The sequence below is a fragment of the Myotis daubentonii genome, chromosome 2 (genome assembly GCF_963259705.1).
Source record: "Myotis daubentonii chromosome 2, mMyoDau2.1, whole genome shotgun sequence".
NCBI classification, from domain to species: Eukaryota; Metazoa; Chordata; class Mammalia; order Chiroptera; family Vespertilionidae; genus Myotis; species Myotis daubentonii.
Window position 1 is genome coordinate 68920754 of NC_081841.1, and position 20677 is coordinate 68941430.

Sequence of the window (20677 nt, forward strand, 5' to 3'; positions counted from 1 at the left end):
TATACCCAAGAACCTAATATAGTGCCTGTGTACAAAACATATTTATAGAATAAATGAATAGTGCTAGATTAATTATGAAACTCTCAGGAGAGCCCTGAAATAATTCATCTTCCAGGAAGGTTCTGACTTGGCCCATAGGTGTCTTTCAGATCAGACAAGGCTCCATGGACTTGCTGAAGTCTGGATCTTTATTACTGGTATAAAATTCCTAACGCAAGCTGGTCCTCAAAGGTAAGAAGCAAGAATGCTTGTGTGTGTGTGTGTGTGTGTGTGTGTGTGTGTGTGTGTTTTAAATGAACTCTAAAAGGCATCTTCTAACTCCCTTTTAAAGATCTGGCATTAAAATAATCCTTGACTTCCAATAGGTCATGGTTTAAACTCAACCAAGGTTAACCAAGTTTAACATACATCCCTGTTGATCAAAATGATGCTTCAGTGAAGAAGGTTTATGGGGCCCAAAATAGCTAGACCATCATCATTTGGGTAGTGCCTGATGTCACCACCATTACTCAGTACATTGTGGGTAAAGACGGTCCCTCTTTGGAGATTCCTCTTGAAACACAAATCTGTTTCCCCAGGAGGTAAAACACATTAAGCTACAATACCTACTGCCCAGCAGGAATTAGTTTATCAAAAAAGAGTAAGGTCATGTAAAAACAGGGGGAAAAGACCCAGTTCACTACGAGCATGGTCGTGAGTTTGGAAAGGTTTGGGTTTGGGATGCTAAGGTGTCAGGTTCATTACCAGTAGGGGACATTAAGAGGAAAAAGACACCACCACACACTGTAGTCAAGACAAATCCTGTCTCTACCACTTACGAGCTGCTTTACCTTATTTTGTAATCTTTGCAGTTTTCTCATCTTCAAAATGATGAGGTACTAAAATAATAGTGCCTACCTGACAGCACTGCTGTGAGACATAAATGGGAGAATCCACTTAAAGTGTTTAGCACACAGCTGAGCACATAAGACACCACATTGCTAGCTATTTTCACTGTTACTCTTTGGTGCTATTTGGTCCAACAGAGCTGGCTGCAAGGCCCTGGGATGAGCCTCTGATGGCCTTGGAGAGCTGAGAACACGCCTAGCAGAGGACACAATACCGTCTAAGTCAGGCAAGCCTCAGCAGAAAGAGCCAAACATGTGTCTAAATATTAGCCATGATGTCTGCTATGGTGGAGGCAGGTGATGCGGAAAGAAGTGGGTTTAGAGCAGGGGTGGGCAAACTTTTTGACTCGAGGGCCACAATGGGTTCTTAAACTGGACCGGAGGGCTGGAACAAAAGCATGGATGGAGTGTTTGTGTGAACTAATATAAATAAAAAATAAACATCATTACATAAAAGGGTACGGTTTTTTTTTTTTTTTTTTTTTAGTTTTATTCATTTCAAACGGGCCGGATCTGGCCCGCGGGCCGTAGTTTGCCCACGGCTGGTTCAGAGTCTGACAGATTCAAGTGTGAATTCTTGCCTTTGAACCTACTAGCTTCACAATTTTGGATACATCATTTACTCCTTCCCGGCTGGGGTTTCTTCACTAATAAGGCGACATTAATAATAAAGCTCATCAGATTGTGAGGATTCAATGAGTCAGCGCATATCGATGTCCAGCTGCAGGCTATCCCAGAAATCCCAGGAACCCAGGTTTCTGCAGCGGTGTCTGAGGGGCCGAAGCTGGTGGAGGAGGAGGTTGTGTCTTTAGGACTCGCTCCCGATGCCAGCTGTGACCAGGGCAGTTCAGCTTTTTATTGGCTTTCCATAGTGGCGTTTTGTGGGAGATTGTGTCTTCCCATTCATTGTTCACAAAAACATTTTGAAAACCATTGACCTGGCAAATAGCAATTATTTACCTAGTAAGTTTTCAAGTTTGGCAAGGGTTAAAGGAGGTACTCCATAAAATGCTAAGTGCAGCGGTTGTCGTTCAGTGAGTACTAAATCAATGCTGCATATTCTTTTTCTTATCCTTTTGGTAAACGCTTAGCTCGCCCTGTGCCCAGGGTGACGACACATCTGGTTTGTCTGGCACTGTTCTGGCTCACTCCTGCTGTCCTGTGTAATTATTAATAGGGCCACCTTTCCTTCTCAGAAGTGGCTTGGTTCAGATGATAAATTATTTGTTCGCCCTAATTATGCCCCATTCCACATGAAAGAAAACCATTCCATTTATTGCAAAAGTGGTGCGGTAAGTGGCCTGGTGGCTCTGTGGCCACAGAATAAGAACACTATGTTTGGCCAGGCCAGAGAGGACCCGGGGCCACTGCCCCTACAGAAATGGCAGCTATCTCACACCACATTCACCCCAACAACCCTGAAAATCAGCATCGTCTCAGTCTGCATGCGGAGAAGCACGTAGCTGTGTCAGCTGGGTGTAAACTCAGGTTAGAAGAGGAAAAATATCTAGTTTTTTCCCTTTGCTCCTAGGAGAATGCTTTGGGAAACACACACACACACACATCCACACACACAAAAGAAAAACCAAAACCCCTCCAGATGCTCAGGAGGGAGATTTGGTTTTTAACATGTTAAAATTGTGACCTTTTGTGACTATTAACTCACACATACAGAGAGCAGCAGCCTTTCCGGCCGTACCACCCAGCAGCATCCGGTCTAATCAGTAGACAGAAGAAATTCTACAGCGGTGACTCACTTCTGGGCTAACAATGGGACTCAACGCTCCTTGGCTTTTTATTATTTTCAAATCTGGAATTCCTTCGGTAAAGTTTGGTACAGTAAATTTAGAACAAAAAGTGTGGATGTTAATGTGCCTCTTGGGTAAAATCTCTGAGAGCTTGGGCAGGAGTCAGGCAAGGCTAATGTCTGCTGCTGTAACTCGGGGTACCTCGGACCAAGCGTTCCCCAAGTCATGGCATGGCAAGGAGGGAGAACTTACACATAAATGTTCTGACTGATTCTGACCGAGAATTTCAAACATAAACACTTTCTCTGGAATGGCTGTGGTCCAAAGTATTTGTAGGGCATAAAAGCCAACACACATCAAGTGACAATTCAATGGAAATTCAGTGGATTAGTATATCTTGAGTTCCATTTCCGCCCCCTTGAAAATTAGCCAGTTTTCTTCTGAACACCCAGGTTAACAGACAATTAACTCCTAGCTGAGAAGAAGGAAAAGGTTGTCTTGGCAACCACTTGAGAGAGAGTCAGTTGGCATAATCTGTTTTACCAGAGGACTTCTTGTTATGGTCTCAGGAACTGTGATGTCAAGTAACTCCATACCGATCTCTAGGGCTTTAATTGTCCTTAAAAATAAGTAAATCAAAATGTTTAATTCCTGTTCTTCAAATGAGATCTTCAAAATTCACAAATTAAGGGATCTCTGTGATTAGCTGGGAATGAAGAGGGATATGGATAAATGTAAAAGCTAGGTTGATAAAAACTATACCAACAGGTGGAAATTTGCGCTTTAAAATTATTTTAAACAAGTTTTGGAATCAGAGAATATTTTTGGGACACATCAGTGTAGGAAGCTGATGGCACATATATTCCTCCTCTTAGATAATTGTAGTTAAAAAAAGACAAAACCATCAAACTACAGTGATTAATCAAAACATGTAAACAATGATATGACGCACACTGGAAGCATTTTTCTATCCTGTCTGGGAAGCGACAAGTAAGGTCTCTGGATGTCATTCCAACTTCGGGCCTCCAAGGTAAGGATGTGCAAAGACAACTGCAGATCTCGCCGCTGACTCTTAAATGGGAGGGTAAGACAGACTGTTTCCTGTTTCGGGTGGGGGTGGGGGAGAGAAAAGGAAAAGGCCTTGGGATGGCATATTATTTTCTGTGTCTCACTTCCAAAATTCTGTTCTCAAGTTCTTCCAGTGTCTAGAGGTACCAAATAGGATTAAAAGAAATAGGATGACAAGAAAGTTGAAGACGTCAACCTGCAATGGAATATGGTCTTTCCCTTCCTGCCTTCTGATGGTCATGCTATTGCTCTTTAGTCATTCTCCTATAACATGGATGTGCATGTGAGCATTTTCTGAGTTTCCTAGGCCATCTTATTATTATCAATCATTACTATTACCTTTTAAAGGGACAGGTGCATCTCTAGTGCTCAATGTGTAAATGACCTTCTGTCACTTCTGTGAAATGCTGGCATACACAAGCCTAAATGAATATCTTGTCGCAGGAGCTAGACACCATGGAAGCAACTGGAATTCTTAATTAGGTGCTACAGTCACAACTAATTTAGTACTATTTAAGATGAGACAATTTAAGCAGGATATGGAAGGGCTTTCTAAGTCATAAACCATGATTATAATGTATCCAATTTAGTACTAATGTACTGGGTCCTTTCTTTTTACCATCATTTTTGAAAATTGTTGACTTATATATATACGGCAACAGGAAAACATGATTGAGCAAACTATCCCTTTTTACAGAAAAAAGAAAGTCATAGTACTTATTTCCATATTTTAAAAATAAGTAATCTAAACTGAAACCATTTTTTTTCTTTTCTTTTTTATTATTATTAGTTAAGGTATTACAAATGTGTCCTCATCCCCCCCATTAACCCCCAACCTCCCCCCCACCCACAAACTCATGCTCCCATCCCCCTGTTGTCCATGTCCATTGGTTTGGCTTATATACATGTATACAAGTCCTTCGGTTGATCTCTTCCCCTTACCCCCGCCCTCCCCTACTTTCCTTCTGGGGATTGATAGCCTGATCGCTGTTTCTCAGTCTTTGGGTCTGTCCCTTTTCATCAGTCTATGTTGTTCTCTATAATCCACAAATGAGTGAGATCATGTGGTATTTATCTTTCTCTGACTGGCTTATTTCACTTAGCATAATGCTCTCCAGTTCCATCCATGCTGTTGCAAAAGGCAAGAGTTCCTTTTTTTTTTTTTTTTTTTTTACTGCAGCATAGTATTCCATTGTGTATATGTACCACAGTTTTCTAATCCACTCATCTGCTGATGGGCACTTAGGCTGTTTCCAAATCTTAGCTATGGTGAATTGTGCTGCTATGAACATAGGGGTGCATATATCCTTTCTGATTGGCTAAACTGAAACCATTTGAGATAAACAATTTTCCTGGTTTATATAGCAACTAGAGGCCCGGTGCATGACATTCATGCACTGGGGGGGTGGGGGTGACCCTTAGCCCAGCTTGCACCCTCTTGCAGTCCAGGACCCCTTGGGGGATGTCTGCTTGCCAGCTTAGTGCCACTAAGGCTCTGCTGCGGAGGTGGGAGAGGCTCCCGCCACCACCGCTGTGCTCGCCAGCTGTGAGCCCAGCTTCTGGCTGAGCTGCGCTCCCCGCACTCCCCCTGTGGGAACACACTGACCACCAGGGAGCAGCTACTGCATTGAGCGTCTGCCCCCTGGTGGTCAGTGCATGTCATAATGATGGGTCATTCCGCTGTTCAGTCGATTTGCATATTAGGGTTTTATTATATAGGATTAGTTCAGGGTTACCATCAAAAGCAGGATTAGAATGTGAACTTCCTCTCTCTCTTAAACTTGTGCTTAACCCACTTAGGTTTCCCACCCCAGAAAACAATAGCCTTTTGGGGGGAAAAAAATCCTAAATTTAGCCAATTTCATTTGAGCAAAATTGGAAGTTCAATTCAGATTGTTAAAAAAAGGTCAAAATTTGTTATGTGATTTTGGATATATTATTCATTCTTTTTAGGTCTTGGATTCCTCCTGACATGAAGATTTGTACAATGTTCTTAAGGCCAGATTTTTTTTAAACCATCTCTTTCCTAGTAGATGTTTGGCAAATGTTATGACTGTCTGTTATTGCAATTCCATTGTTCTCTACAAAAACAAAGGCTCATAGACTCAAAGAATGCAATAGCTGAGAGAAATTTTGGGGAGCCAGCCAATCACTTCCCCATCACTGAATCCCAGGATAGAAAAGGCATCTCATTGGAGGGGTCTTTGAATCCACTTCTTCTCTCAGCATCATCAGATGGCCAAGTAAACATGCATACATATGCATCACTAATCGTTGTGAGTCTTAGAATGACAATTAATTTATAAGCATTATGGATTTCAAAATTCAACTGTCAGGTTGAAGTCCAGGAAATATTTTACTTTTTTAAAAGACATATTTTATTGATTTTTTACAGAGAGGAAGAGAGAGGGATAGAGAGTTAGAAACATCGATGAGAGAGAAACATCGATCAGCTGCTTCCTACACACCTCCCACTGGGAATGTGCCCACAACCAAGGTACATGCCCTTGACTGGAATCGAACCCGGGACCTTTCAGTCCGCAGGCCGATGCTCCATCCACTGAGCCAAACCGGTTAGGGCTATTTTACTTTTATAAAAGGTCTCCTCATACCAGAAGACTAAGGGACCACTGATATGTCCCACCTCTCTTTTTACAAATAAGACCTAGAGGCCTAGAATGAACAAGTGGTCACACAGGAAATTAGGGGCAGAGCCAGGATCAGCACCGGGCTCCTGGACATCTGGTCCACCTCATGCTGTAGTGGCTGCCTGCTTACATGTCCCACTGGCAGCGCTCAGTCCCAAATGACTGTTGCCCACTTCACTGTTTAATGAACAAATGTTATAAGAATTAATGGAATAATCCATCGATGTACCTCTAAATGAAACCCTGTGGGTGCCTTGCACTGAGTTTGACCTTCTACTTGGGAAAATAGAGATCCTATTTTAATCCAAAATATGCTCAAAAGTATTATTAAAAGGAGAATCACAGACTCACGAATCTGCAGTGAGAACTGTAGCATCTATTAATAGAAGTTGCTTTAAAGCCAATAAAAATAATGCCGTGCCAGAGAATGAGGAATCTACCAAATGGCTTTGTCATTGTTGTCACACTGGAAATATCCATTTAACATAACAGACTCGTCTCTAAACCATTTGAATTCTAAAATGCGGATTTATGATCTGGATACAAATGGCCTGTTTTTGTCATGTTGGATCACAATAATCAGGGACTGTCATTTTTTTTATGGGGATTGGGGGGTGGCGTCGGGATTTTGATTCTTCCGAATGCTCAAACTCTCAACTTGGTCATGAAGCAAGCCCCATGTTAAGTATCGAAGTCACTGCCTTGTTCTTTTCTCTGCTGTTAGCCATGTCCCGGGCTTCTCCGTGGAGGCAGCTATACGTGGCGGGGGCAGATTGTAAAAAACGCTGGACAGTACGCAGCCTGGACCTCTTGGACCAGAGGTCATTGTTAAAGCGGGTCTGAGAGGATAGGAGAAGGCTGGTACACTGCAGAGTAGGCAGTATCAGCTCTCTGTCATTTGTCTGCCTTGTTCCATTGGAAGCTGGATGCTTCCAATCAGCCAGTCCCTCCCTTTCCTCTCCCCTTTTGGATGGTCCCACCCAGGCTCACATCCCTATGCCATCTCCAGTATTCTCTGCACCACGGGGCTTCCGAAAGAACAGTTGGTATTCATTATTTTACAACTTCTTTCCCTCCATTTAGGCAGTTGTTGAGGAAAGGGGGCAAATGTGGAAGAATGCTTAAAAGGAAGTTCCATGGGTTTCCAGGTTGGGGAACTTTTCAGATCCTTTAATGCATCAGTACTTTTTGTAAATCTCCAAGTGGAGAGGGTTCTAAGAAATATAGTATATAGCTTTTTCTCTAACTTAATTGAGAATTTTTTTTCCTGAAGACAGTCTAAGAGCGTTTGGCACGTAGCAGGCTCTCATCATTTAATTGATAATGAAACTGTGGCTCTGAGAAACACAGTCTGGGAAAGTCTGTTAAGGAATCTATCTTCCTACACCTGGGTGCCCAATGTACATTCAGTAGGAGGTGTTCAGTAAATGTCTGAATGAATGAACAAACACAGGATGCAGGGGCAGCGCTCAGAGCAAAGCCCTTGGGTGTCTGTTCTGCAGGATTCAGGATTCAGGCCCATCCACAAACACCCGACCTAAAAACACCCCAAGGTGGGCCTGGCTTCATGGGCTTGAGACCTGTGCCCTCACATAGGCTCTACCCCCTGTGCTGAGAAGGACCCTGCAGGTACGTTAATGCTCTGCTGTCACTGTCTAAAAATATTTAATACTTTTTATGGTACTGGGTCTCTCAAATGAGGTAGCAGCTCTTTGCAAGGTGTCCCTTGCTAGAGCTCTTCTGCTCCCTTCCTGTGTCCCTCCCGCTCCTAGTGACCAGGTGTTGTCTGCAGTCTCCTCGACTGCAGGGCCTCGGGTATTCCCAGCTTCTGGAGCCTTCTCTTCAATTCTCCTTCACGGAAACCCATGTTCTGAATGTATTGACAATGCAGGCAGCTATACTCTCTCTAGCTGTCGTACTGGAAAGAATAGATTATTTCGTTTACATTAAAGTGTTAATAGCTGAGAAGGTATAAAGTGACACCCTCAACTCCCATCTCTAGGTTAAGTGGACTTTAAAGAGCAATGATCCTTTTAGCCAAGGATTGGCTCTCTAATTAGCAGTAATATAGATGTTGACCTTACACAGGTATTTTTGGCATCCTCCCTATGTAGATATTTTGAGATGAGGCAACTTTCCTATATCCCTCAAATTATACACTTAAGATTAAAGATTTATATGTTCAGAAGAGAAACCAGAGTATTAAGCACAAATTGCTAGTTACAAAATAGTCATGGGGATGTAAATTACAACAGAAGGCATACAGTCAATAATATTTAATAACTATGCATGATGTCAGGTGGGTACTAAACCTACTGGGGGATCACTTTGTAAGTTATATAAATGTCTAATCACTATATGCTGTACACCTGAAATTAATATACTATTAAGCATCAACTGTAAGCAAAACAAACAAACAAATAAATAAATAAATATTGGAAGCAGGGAAAGAAAGAAGACATATGAATGTCCATATGAAAAGATAAAAAAATTATACCCTTACAGCAACTGCTGATATCATCACTCTATTTGTGAAACAGCTCTCATTCATATTAAAAATTGTTTTACAAATTATGCTGTCATTGCATTGTTTTAAAAATTACGGTGTCATTGCATTTTTTAAAACTGGCAAAGCATTACCAAAGAGATATGTGTTTTCTCAAGCAGCTTTACAATAAACATATTCCAAAAGCCTGATTACTTTCTCTACAACAGTCATACCTTTGAGTCAGAAATCAGAAGTCCTGAATTCCAAAGAAGTCTATCTTGCCATTTTCTAAGCACCATGACCTTGGGCAAGTTATTTGATACCATGAATTCTTTCTTTCCTCGTTTTTGTTGTTGTTGTTTGTTTGCTTGTTTTTTAAAGAGGCCAAAGAATACCTATTTTCCTACTGGTGGGTTCACTTTGGGAGTTAAAGGAGATGTGCTTTGAAGACCATGAAAAAAGGCAAAGATTAAATACACTTCAGAGTATGAAGAGTACTTTCTGGAACATCTGAAGGCAGATCCAGAGCTGAGGGCAAGGACGGACAACTGTGGAGTCTAGGGTGGGGATGAGGTTTGAAGAACTGATAAAGGACGAAAAGCTGCAAGAGCAGAACAGGGACCATCTCTGCCTTTCCCATCAGGTGTTAAGGACATGGTCAGTGGCAGCAGCCAGCCAGACACGGATATTTTTAAAATGAGGTATGGCGGGAAAAAGCTGAATGCAAGAAGCAAGAAGGATGGGGGAACAAGAGGTTGGATGGGGTGAAGGAAAGGAGGAAGGTTTTCTGTATCCCTTTTCACAGTGACTACAGGAGTGCACTACAGACGGAAGGGACAACAAAGGAAAATGGATGCTGATCCTGTGAAGGAAGGAAGGAAGGAAGAAGAAAAAGCTTTCAAGGAAAGTTTAAAGGAGAGGATCTGTTTGATAAACAACAGCTGCTCAGAAAGAATTTTATGTAGAAGGGATGTTGACGAATAAGTCAGAATGATTTCGAGACACATACTGGCAGTAGTTCAAACCCAGGGGGGCGGGAGTCCATGGCTTCAGGTCAGCAGAGAAGTTGGCTGTGTTTTGAAGATCCTATCAGGAGAGAAAGGACAAGCCTTGTGGGAAAACCTTGGTAGTGATGGAAGGCCAAGGCTGTTTTCTGACCATTTGCTTTAGGAAGGAAGGAGCAGATAGAGGAGGCATTGTGATATGATTTAAAAAAATGTATTTATGATTCCATTCAAAGTTAGAGGACAATTTGGTAGGCTTGACAAATTGGGACTGGGAAGTGGAAACCAAGGTGGAGGTCAGGTGACAAAAGCAGTTGGGGGAGGTGGTTGATGGGAGGGCGAATAGGCACGATTAAGAGTAACGGGGGCCAAAAAAATGCATAAACCATGCCCAGTGCTTTTTAGGATGTTGTTCCAAATAGAGTCAGAGCAGGTGTTGGAGGCCAACTTGGTTCGGAGTCAGTTTAGATCTGGTGTTCATGGAATTCTAGCAATAGCCAGTAGGAGAGCAGGGCACAGGGATATCAACTAGAGTACCTGGGGGATTTTGGTTCCCAAGCAGGAGTCTTGTTTACAGAAGCACAAAGCAGGAGAGATCAAGGTCATTGTGGGAGCAGCTCCAGCTGATGGGGTGCTGCCCCTTGCTTTCTGATGAGGGCCCCTCTTCTGGGTGAAGGTAGGTCCCAGAGCCTGACGTGAAGCCACCAGATTCTATTGGAGCCAGGGTGGACAGTACTGATGGAAGGCAAGGGGAGCTGGGGGGACTAAGAGAAGGATTTTAAGAGGAGAGGGAGAGATCATTGGAATTGATCTTCTCAGGTACAAAAGGAAAACATGAGCCCTGGTGGGGTAGCTCAGTTGCAGGTTCTGGCCTGGCCAGAGCACATACAAGAATCAATTTATGCAATGTATGCTTAAATAAGGGAACAACATATTGATATTTCTCTCTTTAAAATCAATCAATAAAAATGAAAAAAAAAGAAAGCATTTTTGGAAGCAGTTACTTGTGGGGTATGGAAAGGTGGACAAGGGGAAGGTAGAGAGAGGGAAGGAGACATAGGCGAAGTGTTCTACAAAGTGCCTCACAGGTGTAATCCTCTTAATGCCACCGCAACCCTGTGGGATATAGATTATTAGTTCCTGTTTACAGATACATGCTCGGGTTTCTTGCTATAGATACTGATAATAGCTGTGGCTAAACTTGGCTGCACACTTACTGTGTAAAAGGCACTTTGAAAATTCTGTCTTAATCCTTCAACAAAAATAGAACGTAGATAGTATTATTACTTCTAATTTACAAGTGAGAAAACCAAGGCATGGAGAAGTCCTATAACTTGCCCAAGGCCACACGATCAGAACATGGTGGGAATCATGATGCAAACCCAGGCAACCTGTCTCCAGAGCCTAGAATCGTAACCACCACAGTGAGCAGCCTCTAATAAGCCAAAGTTAAGAGAAAAATAGAGGGAAGATATACTTACAAAATTTAGAAATTATTATTTAAAAGGGGTCCAGGACAGATAGAAATAGAGAGGGCAAACTTCAGCCAATAGGGGGTTTGAATGTTTCATTTTTAGAGAAAGGAAAAACTTTATTGATAATTTTAATAATAATGAAGAGACTAATAACACAGTTTACATGTACTTAAGGCTTACCATGTGCCAGACTGTTCTAAGTGCTTTATAAATATTATTTCATTGAATTTTAAGAAAAATCTTTGTCTCTTATTGAAATCCCAGGACCTAGCACATAGTAGGTGCTCGATAAATATTGATCAAATGAATCTTAAAAGGTGACTCCAATTTTACTTTTAGGAAATGCTAGGTCACAGAGCAAAATCTCCCTCTCTCTCTTTCTTATTACCTCTCAGCTTTTATTTTTGTCTGAAATTATCCTGTTTATTTCTTAGCTTGTTTATTATCTCCTCTCTCTCTGTTAGCATGTAAACTCTAGGACAGTAGAGCCTCATTCATGCCGTCCAATGCTGCACTGGCAGCATCTGGAACAATGCCTTGGGCAGGAGGTGAGTAATAGTATTCGCTGTATGAATGAAAGAAGAGAGCCCAGTATTTCAGCCTTTCAGAGCAACTCTTCTCTCGCTACAGCACATTGAAGTACAGAGCGGAGGTCAGCTGCTCATATGCTGGTACGACAGCCTTCTGTCTGTGTCTGTTCTCAAGGAGCACCTGCGTACTTTCTCCATCACTGGCTCACCTATTCACGTACCCAGGTAGGCTTCGTTGGGGTGAGGGAAAGAAAAGTTCTTTTTTGTTCTTTTTTCAACACATAAGCAGGGATCATCACAAAAGTGACCAAATGATCTATGTATAAAAATGACTGTTTCACCTCATACCCATTAAGATGTCACCCCAAATTTATCAGATGGTAAATTTTATGCGTATTTTTCACAATTAAAAAAGGGGGGCTCTTGGTAGTATGACATATACCCAATTTAAAGGATCAAGATGAGGACTTTGGAGTCAAAAGTGAATGATTCAGTTAAGTCAAATAAAATACAGAGTACGTAAGGAATAGGGCTGTAGACTAAGAAGGAATAGTTACCACCACAAACAACCTGCATCAGAGACAAAGAGGGATTAAGCATAAGGGATTAAGACAAAGAGAGAGAGAGATGTGAGAAACATTAATTGGTTGCCTTTCATATGTGCTTGGATTGAACCCCAAACCCAGGTATGTTCCATGACCAGGAATCAAACCGGCAACCTATCAGTGCACAGGATGACACTCAACCAACCGAGCCACCCCGGCCAGGCTGGTTTTGGACTCCTGATGGTCAGTATTGCAAACAACACTTTCTTTGTTGGCTTTTGAATATAATGTATATTCTTAAGCACTTTACACAAATCACTACAGAGATTTAGGACTTTGGAGCCTGTGATGTTTGCAAAGTCAGGCTGGTCAGAGCAGGTCGTGACAGATAACGATGCGCTGATCTCTATGACCCGATCCCACAGACACTCACCTGTCTACACGAAGCTGGCAGACAATGCTTAGTGGATCCACAACTCCTTCTTCTTTCAACTGTCGACAGCCAATGGATGTAGCAATAAAACACCCCGTTCTACCTATCCCTGCACTAAAAAGAAAGGACAAAGAATAAAAAGGTGGAAGAAAAACAGCAAAGATAAAATATATTTTTAAAAAGGTACCTTTAAATTTGAAACAACAGCTGGGATGAATAACAATAGCAACACCAACAGCTCTCATATACTGAGTATTACAACCGGGGCTCTGTGCTAAGTGCTTACACACATTCTCTCCTTTAGTTATATGCAATAAGATGAGTAGGGTGGAGGGAGGTGTTGGGTGAGGAGAAAAGTGAAAAGTGTATTGTAACTGTCTACAAAGAATAATTAGGGTCTGAATTTAGGTAAGGTATGGGCACTAAAAAAGGAGGGAAGAGACATCACAAATGTGAGTCTGAAGGACTGGAGTTGAACAGTCAGAAAAGGAAAAAGTCAAAGATGACCAGCACTAGAAGAATGGTAGTCCCCATGAGACAAAGGTGGAATTCTGGGATGAGGGCTGACTTGAGTTTGGTCTTGGATATACTGATGGTGAAGATTCTCGTGAATAACTGAAAATTCAGTTCCGTTTAGGAGAGAGGAAGTACTAGAGGTACATATTTCTAAGTTATTTATAGTTGGATAGAAACACTACTGTCCAGGGAATTTACACGTTTTTCTGCATTAGACAGTATGTCATCAACCTAACAAGCCCTTTCTCTCTCTCTCTCTCTCTCTCTCTCTCTCTCTCTCTCTCTCTCTCTCTCAGCAATTTCAACCACTAATAGTCTTCATGTAAATTTCTTTTAAATTTACACTTAAATTCCCTAAGTTTCTCCTAAACTCTAGATTGGCATTCCATCTCTTACTTCAGTCTGTGGATGTTACTATTTTGCACTTGCTTCATCTCGGTGCATCTAAACAGAGTTGGCTGTATTTTCCCTCAATGGCATTACCAGTCAGCCCCAGGCTTTCCAGCTGCAAAATCTTGGAGACATTTTCAACATCTCCCCCTCTCACCTCCCACGTTCAACCTGTTACCAATTCCTTTATTTTCCCCCTTTACTGAGCTTTGTGATCCCCCCTTCTTTCCTTTCTATAGACTGTGCTCATGTTTTTGACATCTTACTTTATGATTAGCAATGATCTCATTATGGGTTCCAAGTCTCTGGTCTTTTCCTGGACCAATTCACAATACACTCAGCTGCTAGGGACCTGATCATATTACTCGCTACTCAAAACTGTAGATGGCTCCCAATAGTTATAGCACAACATCGAAGCTCCCTACTATGGTATTCATGACCTTGAGTAATATGAATGTGACTAATTTTCAAGCTTAATGTCTTTTTATTGTAGTCTTTGTACCATTTGTGCCATTTTTTTCATTTAAATGAATCATTGCACACAAAAAAAATGCCTTTCGTTTTCCAATTTTCCTTTCTGTGTTGATGTTGATGATATTTCTTCAGTGAAAAAATGCCCTCCCTACCATCTTTTAAAACCACAAACATTGGTCATTTTTAAAGATCCTGTTCAACATTGTTCCAATGTTTAGAGGTTTTCTTTAAACTTCCTAGTTTGAATTAATAGCTCCCCCCTTGGCACTCAAATAGCATTTACGTCCTCCTATTGAGAGCTTGTTTCTGTGAATGTGAGTGCAAAGGAATTCTGAAATAGAATGGGCCCCCTTTAGTTGAAGTGTCTATCGAGAGTTTGTTTCATTAAAGATAGAGGATTTGAACTGTACCGTATGAATGGCAGGCATTTTGGTTATCACAAATGAGAGAAAAAATTTCAGGCATGGGAAGGGTTTAAGGCAACAATGAGTAGGTTAAGTTTGGCTTGAAGAGAGAATTGTTTGAGAGAAATAGTGGGAAAGAAGGCTGGGAAGGTATTCTGAGACCCATTAAGGGTCTCACATGGAAAGTCAAGAGGTTTTCACTTTATCTTCTAAAACTTTTTCATATTTTAGAATTTGATGAAAACTAGGACATTTCACTTTTCAATAAAACTCACATAACATTAGATACTCAAATTTGTTTAAGTAATTTCAAGGAGTTCTCTGACTCCTGTAGCTCAAGCATAGACCCAAGGTTATGAACTTTTGTTCTAGGCAATGGGAAGCCATTGAGAAGTTCTGAGCAGGGAATCCATGCGATGGAAGAGGGTTTCAGGAGCATCATTGCAGAGAAGTGCATTGGGGAGGCCATAGTGGGGATGGGCCTGGGGAAATGGGGTGTGTGTACAATTAGCCGACTACTTCTAAAATATACGAATGAGATCATAAGGGCCTGAACTTGGGTGTTTGGACAGGAAGTGAAGATTATGGGAGCTTTGAAGGGAAAGCCAATCTAGTGACTGATTAGATACTGAGGCTGGGATTAAGAGAAAGGCCAAAGATAACTGTCAATGTTAGAGGTTGAATGCCTGGAAGAAAGATGGTCTTGCTTTTAGAAATACTAATCAGAAGGGGAGCTGATTTTGCAGGAGAAGTAACTAGTTCATTTTATATATCTCCAGTGTTTTATGATTTTGGGTGGGGGACAGTTCCAGCCTAAAGGATGGCCAATTAGGTTATTTTTTCTCAGCCCCAAGCTAAGTTTAGGATAAAGCTTAATGCTAAAAGTTGGATAATGATGCTTTTGAATAAGTAGACATATAGTAAATTTTACTCTTAATTAAACCACAAAAGTTCAAAAAAGAAAGAGGCTAAAATTATCATCTAAAACAGAGATGGGGAACATCCGGCCCATGGGAGAGTATAAGGTCATCGAAGTCACTTGGTCTGGCCCTGCCATGGCCTTAGGGGCGAGTTAATGAAATGTATGACCAAATATAGCAGGCTAATTTTTAAGTTGATAATTTTGTGCAGCCCAAGAATGATGTTATAAATATCCAAATGGCCCTTGGCAGAAAAAAGGCTGCCCACCTCTGATCTAAAATAATGTGTTTTGTTTATTAAAGATATCATCAAAAGCTATCCTACAAGACTCATGACATTACATGAAGCAACAAAAATTACAGTGTTTTGAGAAAGTATTAAGAATAAGTGGCTAGTTATTGAAATATCTTTAAAAATAGTTGCTTTTTTGGGGGCACACTAAAAGGAAAACAAGGAGGATGAGGTATCCGTTGTGAGAGGAAAGCTTTGAGGGAAGAGGACCACCAAAGGGCATCTGCTGCTTTTGGCGGCTGCACCTCCAGTGGCCCATGTTTCAGTAACAGCACTTCGTTTTCCTTTTATTTTTTAAAAATTTTTTTTATTGATTTCAGGTAGGAAGGGAGAGAGAGAGAGGGAGAGAGAGAGAGAAACATCAATGATGAAAATCATTGATTGGCTGCCTCCTGCATGCCCCCTACTGGAGATTTCAGGCATATGCCCTGAAGGGGAATTGAACCGGGGACCCTCTGGTTCATAGGTCATCGCTCAGCTTCTGAGCCACAGCAGCTGGGCTTGTTTTCCTTTCGGGGAACTACCACTTGACCATGTACCATTTAATCATTTATTTCCATCTGTTTTTCATGAACTAACTTTTAAAATAGTTGACTGACTAAATGTGAAATAATAATACATGTTACCAAGATAAAATTCAAGTATAGTTCAGGTGCCATTTTGAAACAACAAAAAAAGCCACTAATAGTTAATTCCTAGTGTATATTATACTGATGAAATTAAATGCATCAAAATAAGTTTCAAGGTAGAGGACTGAATTGGCCAATTTCCTGAGCCATTTATTCAGAAGTGATATTTCTTCCACTGTATAATTGCTTGCTGAAAAATGCCCTTATGTTGTCACTGTAAACATCATCTTGATCAAGACTCAAATATGAGGAAGTCAACCAATTTCAATAAATACTTAACTTACTGACAAAGTCACAACTAAGAAGGAAAACCCAACTTCTATCTACTCTACGACTTTACAAAGGATGGCCTGTTTGCTTAGGCGGAAAGGAAAGTTCTGCCTTACCTGCAGTGGACAACCACAGGCCCGCGGCCTGCAGAAGCAAGTCTGTCTTCTTCTACATCCAGCATGAGTTGTAGAAGGGGCTGAGCACTGTCTGGAGTCTTGTGATCAGGCCATGAGGTGTACCAGTAATGCTTCACATGTTGGGTGTGACTTCCTTGCTGAAAATAGCAACAGCCACCAAGTGCCTCATTTACTTTTGTAACTAAAAGTCATCCAAACCACAATACTGCATGCCTTCTCTCATTCCCATCTTGCTGTCAACTTATTTCTAGGTGGTAAATTGTGTGTGTGTGTGTGTGTGTGCGCGTTAATCCTCACCCGAGGATATTTTTTCCATTGATTTTTAAAGAGAATGGAAGGGAAGAAGGGAGGGAGAAAGAGAGAGAGAGTGAGAAAGAGAGAAAAACATCAATATGAGAGAGACACATCGATTGGTTGCTTCTGCATGCACCCCAACTAGGCCAGGTATCGAACCTGAGACCCTTCCATGTTCAGGCTGATGTTGTAACCGGTAAGCAACACCAGCCAGGGCTCTAGGTGATTTTTGAAGAACAATCCTTCACCTTGAGAAAACTTTACTGTAAATATCCTGATATCAAAGTTTGACAGTCTTGCCTCTATTAAATGATACACAATGATACACATATGATGTACATGTGAAACCTATATAATTTTATTAACCCATGTCACCCCAATAAATTTAATTAAAATTTTTAAAAAAGAAAATAAAGCAGAAAAAGAAATGAAAATATATATTTAGTATAGAAAGTGATATGTAACATAAGCTAAATCTATGTTTGTAATTTACTATAATGAACCCAATGGTAGATGAAAAGGTAGCCAAGAAAGAATTGGGAGATAGTGTGCTTCCTGCTCTTTGAACTTTCCTGACATGTTACTGGAAACATTAACCAATCTAAAAGCACACTTTTACATGCAATCACTGTAATACTTCTACACTCATCCCAAATTCCGTTTTTTAACAGCAGTGAGAAATTCCAGTAATAAAGAGGCTACAGGGGTCACTAGATTAGAATTGCTTTGAGGGAAGGTCCATGTGGGGTCCTGGCATGAACTAGGCACTTAGGACATAGGTTTAAAAACAGGCTTTGGTAGGTGCCTTCCTACCCCCAGCTTCTCATTAAAAACCACCAGAGCAGCCCTGCCCCTGGTCTCTCTGTGATGACTGTGAGGCTCTAGGTGGAGCTGAAACCTTTGAGAGGATTGTTCTCTGGAATCAGAAACAATACCATGGCAACATTCCTCAGCATCTGCTGCCCGTAAGTGAAATAGATAATTTTCCTCTGATGTAATCTGGTCTGGGGAAAGTCCCTATAAATTACTGTAACTCCAAGTGTGGAAGATCTCATCGACACTTTAAGCTCGTCTTGCCTCCCACAGCCACCCACAAGCACAGATTTTCTCTCTCAGAGTCTCCAGGTCTTACTTAGAGCTGCATAAGCCTAAGTGACACTAAAAAACATCATGGCAAAGTCTCTAGAACAAGCCTTTAGCTAAAGGCATTCAAAAGGTTAAATCAAGAGATCTCTTATTTATGCAAATTATATAATAACATCCTACTTAGTAAATTTCCTTCATATACACTTATTTAATTATTCTATATTTAATTGTAGCTGACAACAAAGAAATACACAAGGGGAAGATTTTAATTTCTCTTTCATCTTGACAGTATTTAATTGGTTTAAATTAAATCTGTAGCATTTATTAGGATAATCATTTCAAAGTATAAATGTTATCCTTCTACCCTGGTCGGCAAACTGTGGCTTTCGAGCCACATGCGGCTCTTTGGCCCCTTGAGTGTGGCTCTTCTTAAGCCTTAGGAGTACCCTAATTAAGTTAATAACAATGTACCTACCTATATAGTTTAAGTTTAAAAAATTTGGCTCTCAAAAGAAATTTTAATCGTTGTACTGTTGATATTTGGCTCTGTTGACTAATGAGTTTGCCGACCACTGCTCTAGTATCATCTACTTTGTAGATAGCTATAGCCATGTAATCTTACCTTTAAGACGAGGTTTCGAACAGTATAGTTATCACATTCATTTACATTGATAACCAGAACCTCGACTTTTCCATAAATTCCTCTCTTTTCGGGCCAGTACAGCACACATTTCTGATGAAGGAGAAAGAAGAACACAGCAAGTATTAATGACATTCATTGGCCTTGGAGTACTTCTTATTCAAGCATCTCAAGAGTTTCTTATTTAGTTTTTTAAAAATCAGGTATCAATTTTACAATTCTGTGAATGTATTAAACCACTGAATGGTACACATTAAATGTGATTTTTACAGCATGTAAATTACATCTCAAAAGGGTTTTTTTAAAATGAAGTATCAAGTGTTGCATGTTCTTGGCAAACACTATTGCTACTAATCCCATACCAAAAACTAAAGGTAGAATTTCCCAAAACTCCACAGAAAAATTAAGAACGAACTAAAAACTTAATTAGGAATTGAGAAATTAATATCCACACATTCGAGTTGTTCATGTAATGACTAGAAATAAAAGAAATGTTTTCTCATGATGACTGAGGCAAGTCACATTTTCCTGCTTCATTGAGTGGGAGTGTCTACTGAGCATCTGCAATATGTTAGACACCACAGGGTGAAGTTCCTCTCATATGGGAGGCAGAGGTAATGACAATTAATGCCTCTATGGGAGTATATACTTCAGGAGCAATGGTCATTTCACCTATAGGGTCCATTACAATGGATGTATAACAAAATTACTTTAAAATATTTTTATAATGGATGCTCTTTGAAAGGTTTAATAACCATAATAATAATCATATTACAAACAAGGCAATATAATATTGTGGTTAAGGTTTAGGCTTTGGGACAGAGAGCCTGGCTTCACTTTTTGGTTCTATTTATTATTTGCTGTGAATCCATCAGCAAGATACTCAATCTCTCTGGCCTCAGTTACTTCATGATTTACTCTGTGGAAAGCACTTAGAACCAAGCCAGGCAAATAAAAAGCACTCAAAACATGTTGCTGTTATTATTATTATTATTATTTACTAGAGGCCCAGTGCATGAAATTCAGGCACTCGGGGGAGTCCCTCAGCTCAGCCTGTGCCCTCTCACATTCCGGGAACCCTCAGGGGATGTCTGACTGACAGCTGAGGCCCGCTCTACACAGAGAGTGGGCCTAAGCCATCAGTCGGACATCCTTAGCGCTGCCACGGAGGCGAGAGAGGCTCCTGCCACCGCTGCTGCGCTCGCCAGCTGAGAGCCTGGCTTCTGGCTGAGTGGTGCTTCCCCTGTGGGAGCACACTGACCACCAGAGGGAAGTTCCTGCATTGAGCATCTGCCCCCTGGTGGTCAGTGCGCATCATAGTGACCAATGGTTCCACCATTCAATCTATTTGCATATTAGCCGTTTATTATATAGGATTATTATTACTAGTGTTCTATTTTATAATTACTGGGCTTTATAGCTTCCATAGAAAGTGATCATTAATTATGAATTATATCTGGCATTAAATTTTATATTATTATGTCCAAGCTATATTATTAAAAGAAAACTATGAAATTAGATTTAGGCACATGTATCATTTATTATTTTGTCTTTTAACCAACTGCAAAAGACTTATTAAAATTTTTAGCACATATTTTAGTGATTAAGGAAGTAAAGGGTGACAGTTGAAGTTTATTGCAGTTGCCAGGGAGGCAGGGTTAACTTGAGAAGTATTGTTTAGATAGCACTTATCTTCTTCCAAACACACATGCACATTTATAGGGAAACTCCTTCACCTGTTGCCTGCCATCGGACCTTTCACTGTTCAAGACACTTGTTTCTTCACATATAGGCCAAAG

General features: G+C 40.8%; 1 protein-coding gene across 9 annotated transcripts in view; it reads right to left on the reverse strand.

Annotated features, from left to right (window-relative positions):
- LOC132227933 (receptor-type tyrosine-protein phosphatase R) overlaps positions 1-20677 on the reverse strand; it is a 257258-nt gene that overhangs the window by 4777 nt on the left and 231804 nt on the right. For 5 of the 9 annotated variants that reach the window (XM_059683635.1, XM_059683637.1, XM_059683636.1 and 2 more), the window contains 4 exons: positions 18861-18971; positions 16838-16995; positions 12827-12940; positions 3415-3736 (listed from right to left, as the gene is read on the reverse strand). In XM_059683635.1, coding sequence (XP_059539618.1) covers positions 3430-3736; positions 12827-12940; positions 16838-16995; positions 18861-18971 — 690 coding nt within the window. In that variant the 3' untranslated portion in view covers positions 3415-3429. Of the gene's footprint in view, positions 1-3178; positions 3255-3414; positions 3737-7027; positions 8270-12826; positions 12941-16837; positions 16996-18860; positions 18972-20677 lie in introns of those variants that run through there. The other 4 variants (XM_059683633.1, XM_059683632.1, XM_059683634.1 and 1 more) reach the window with 3 other exon arrangements.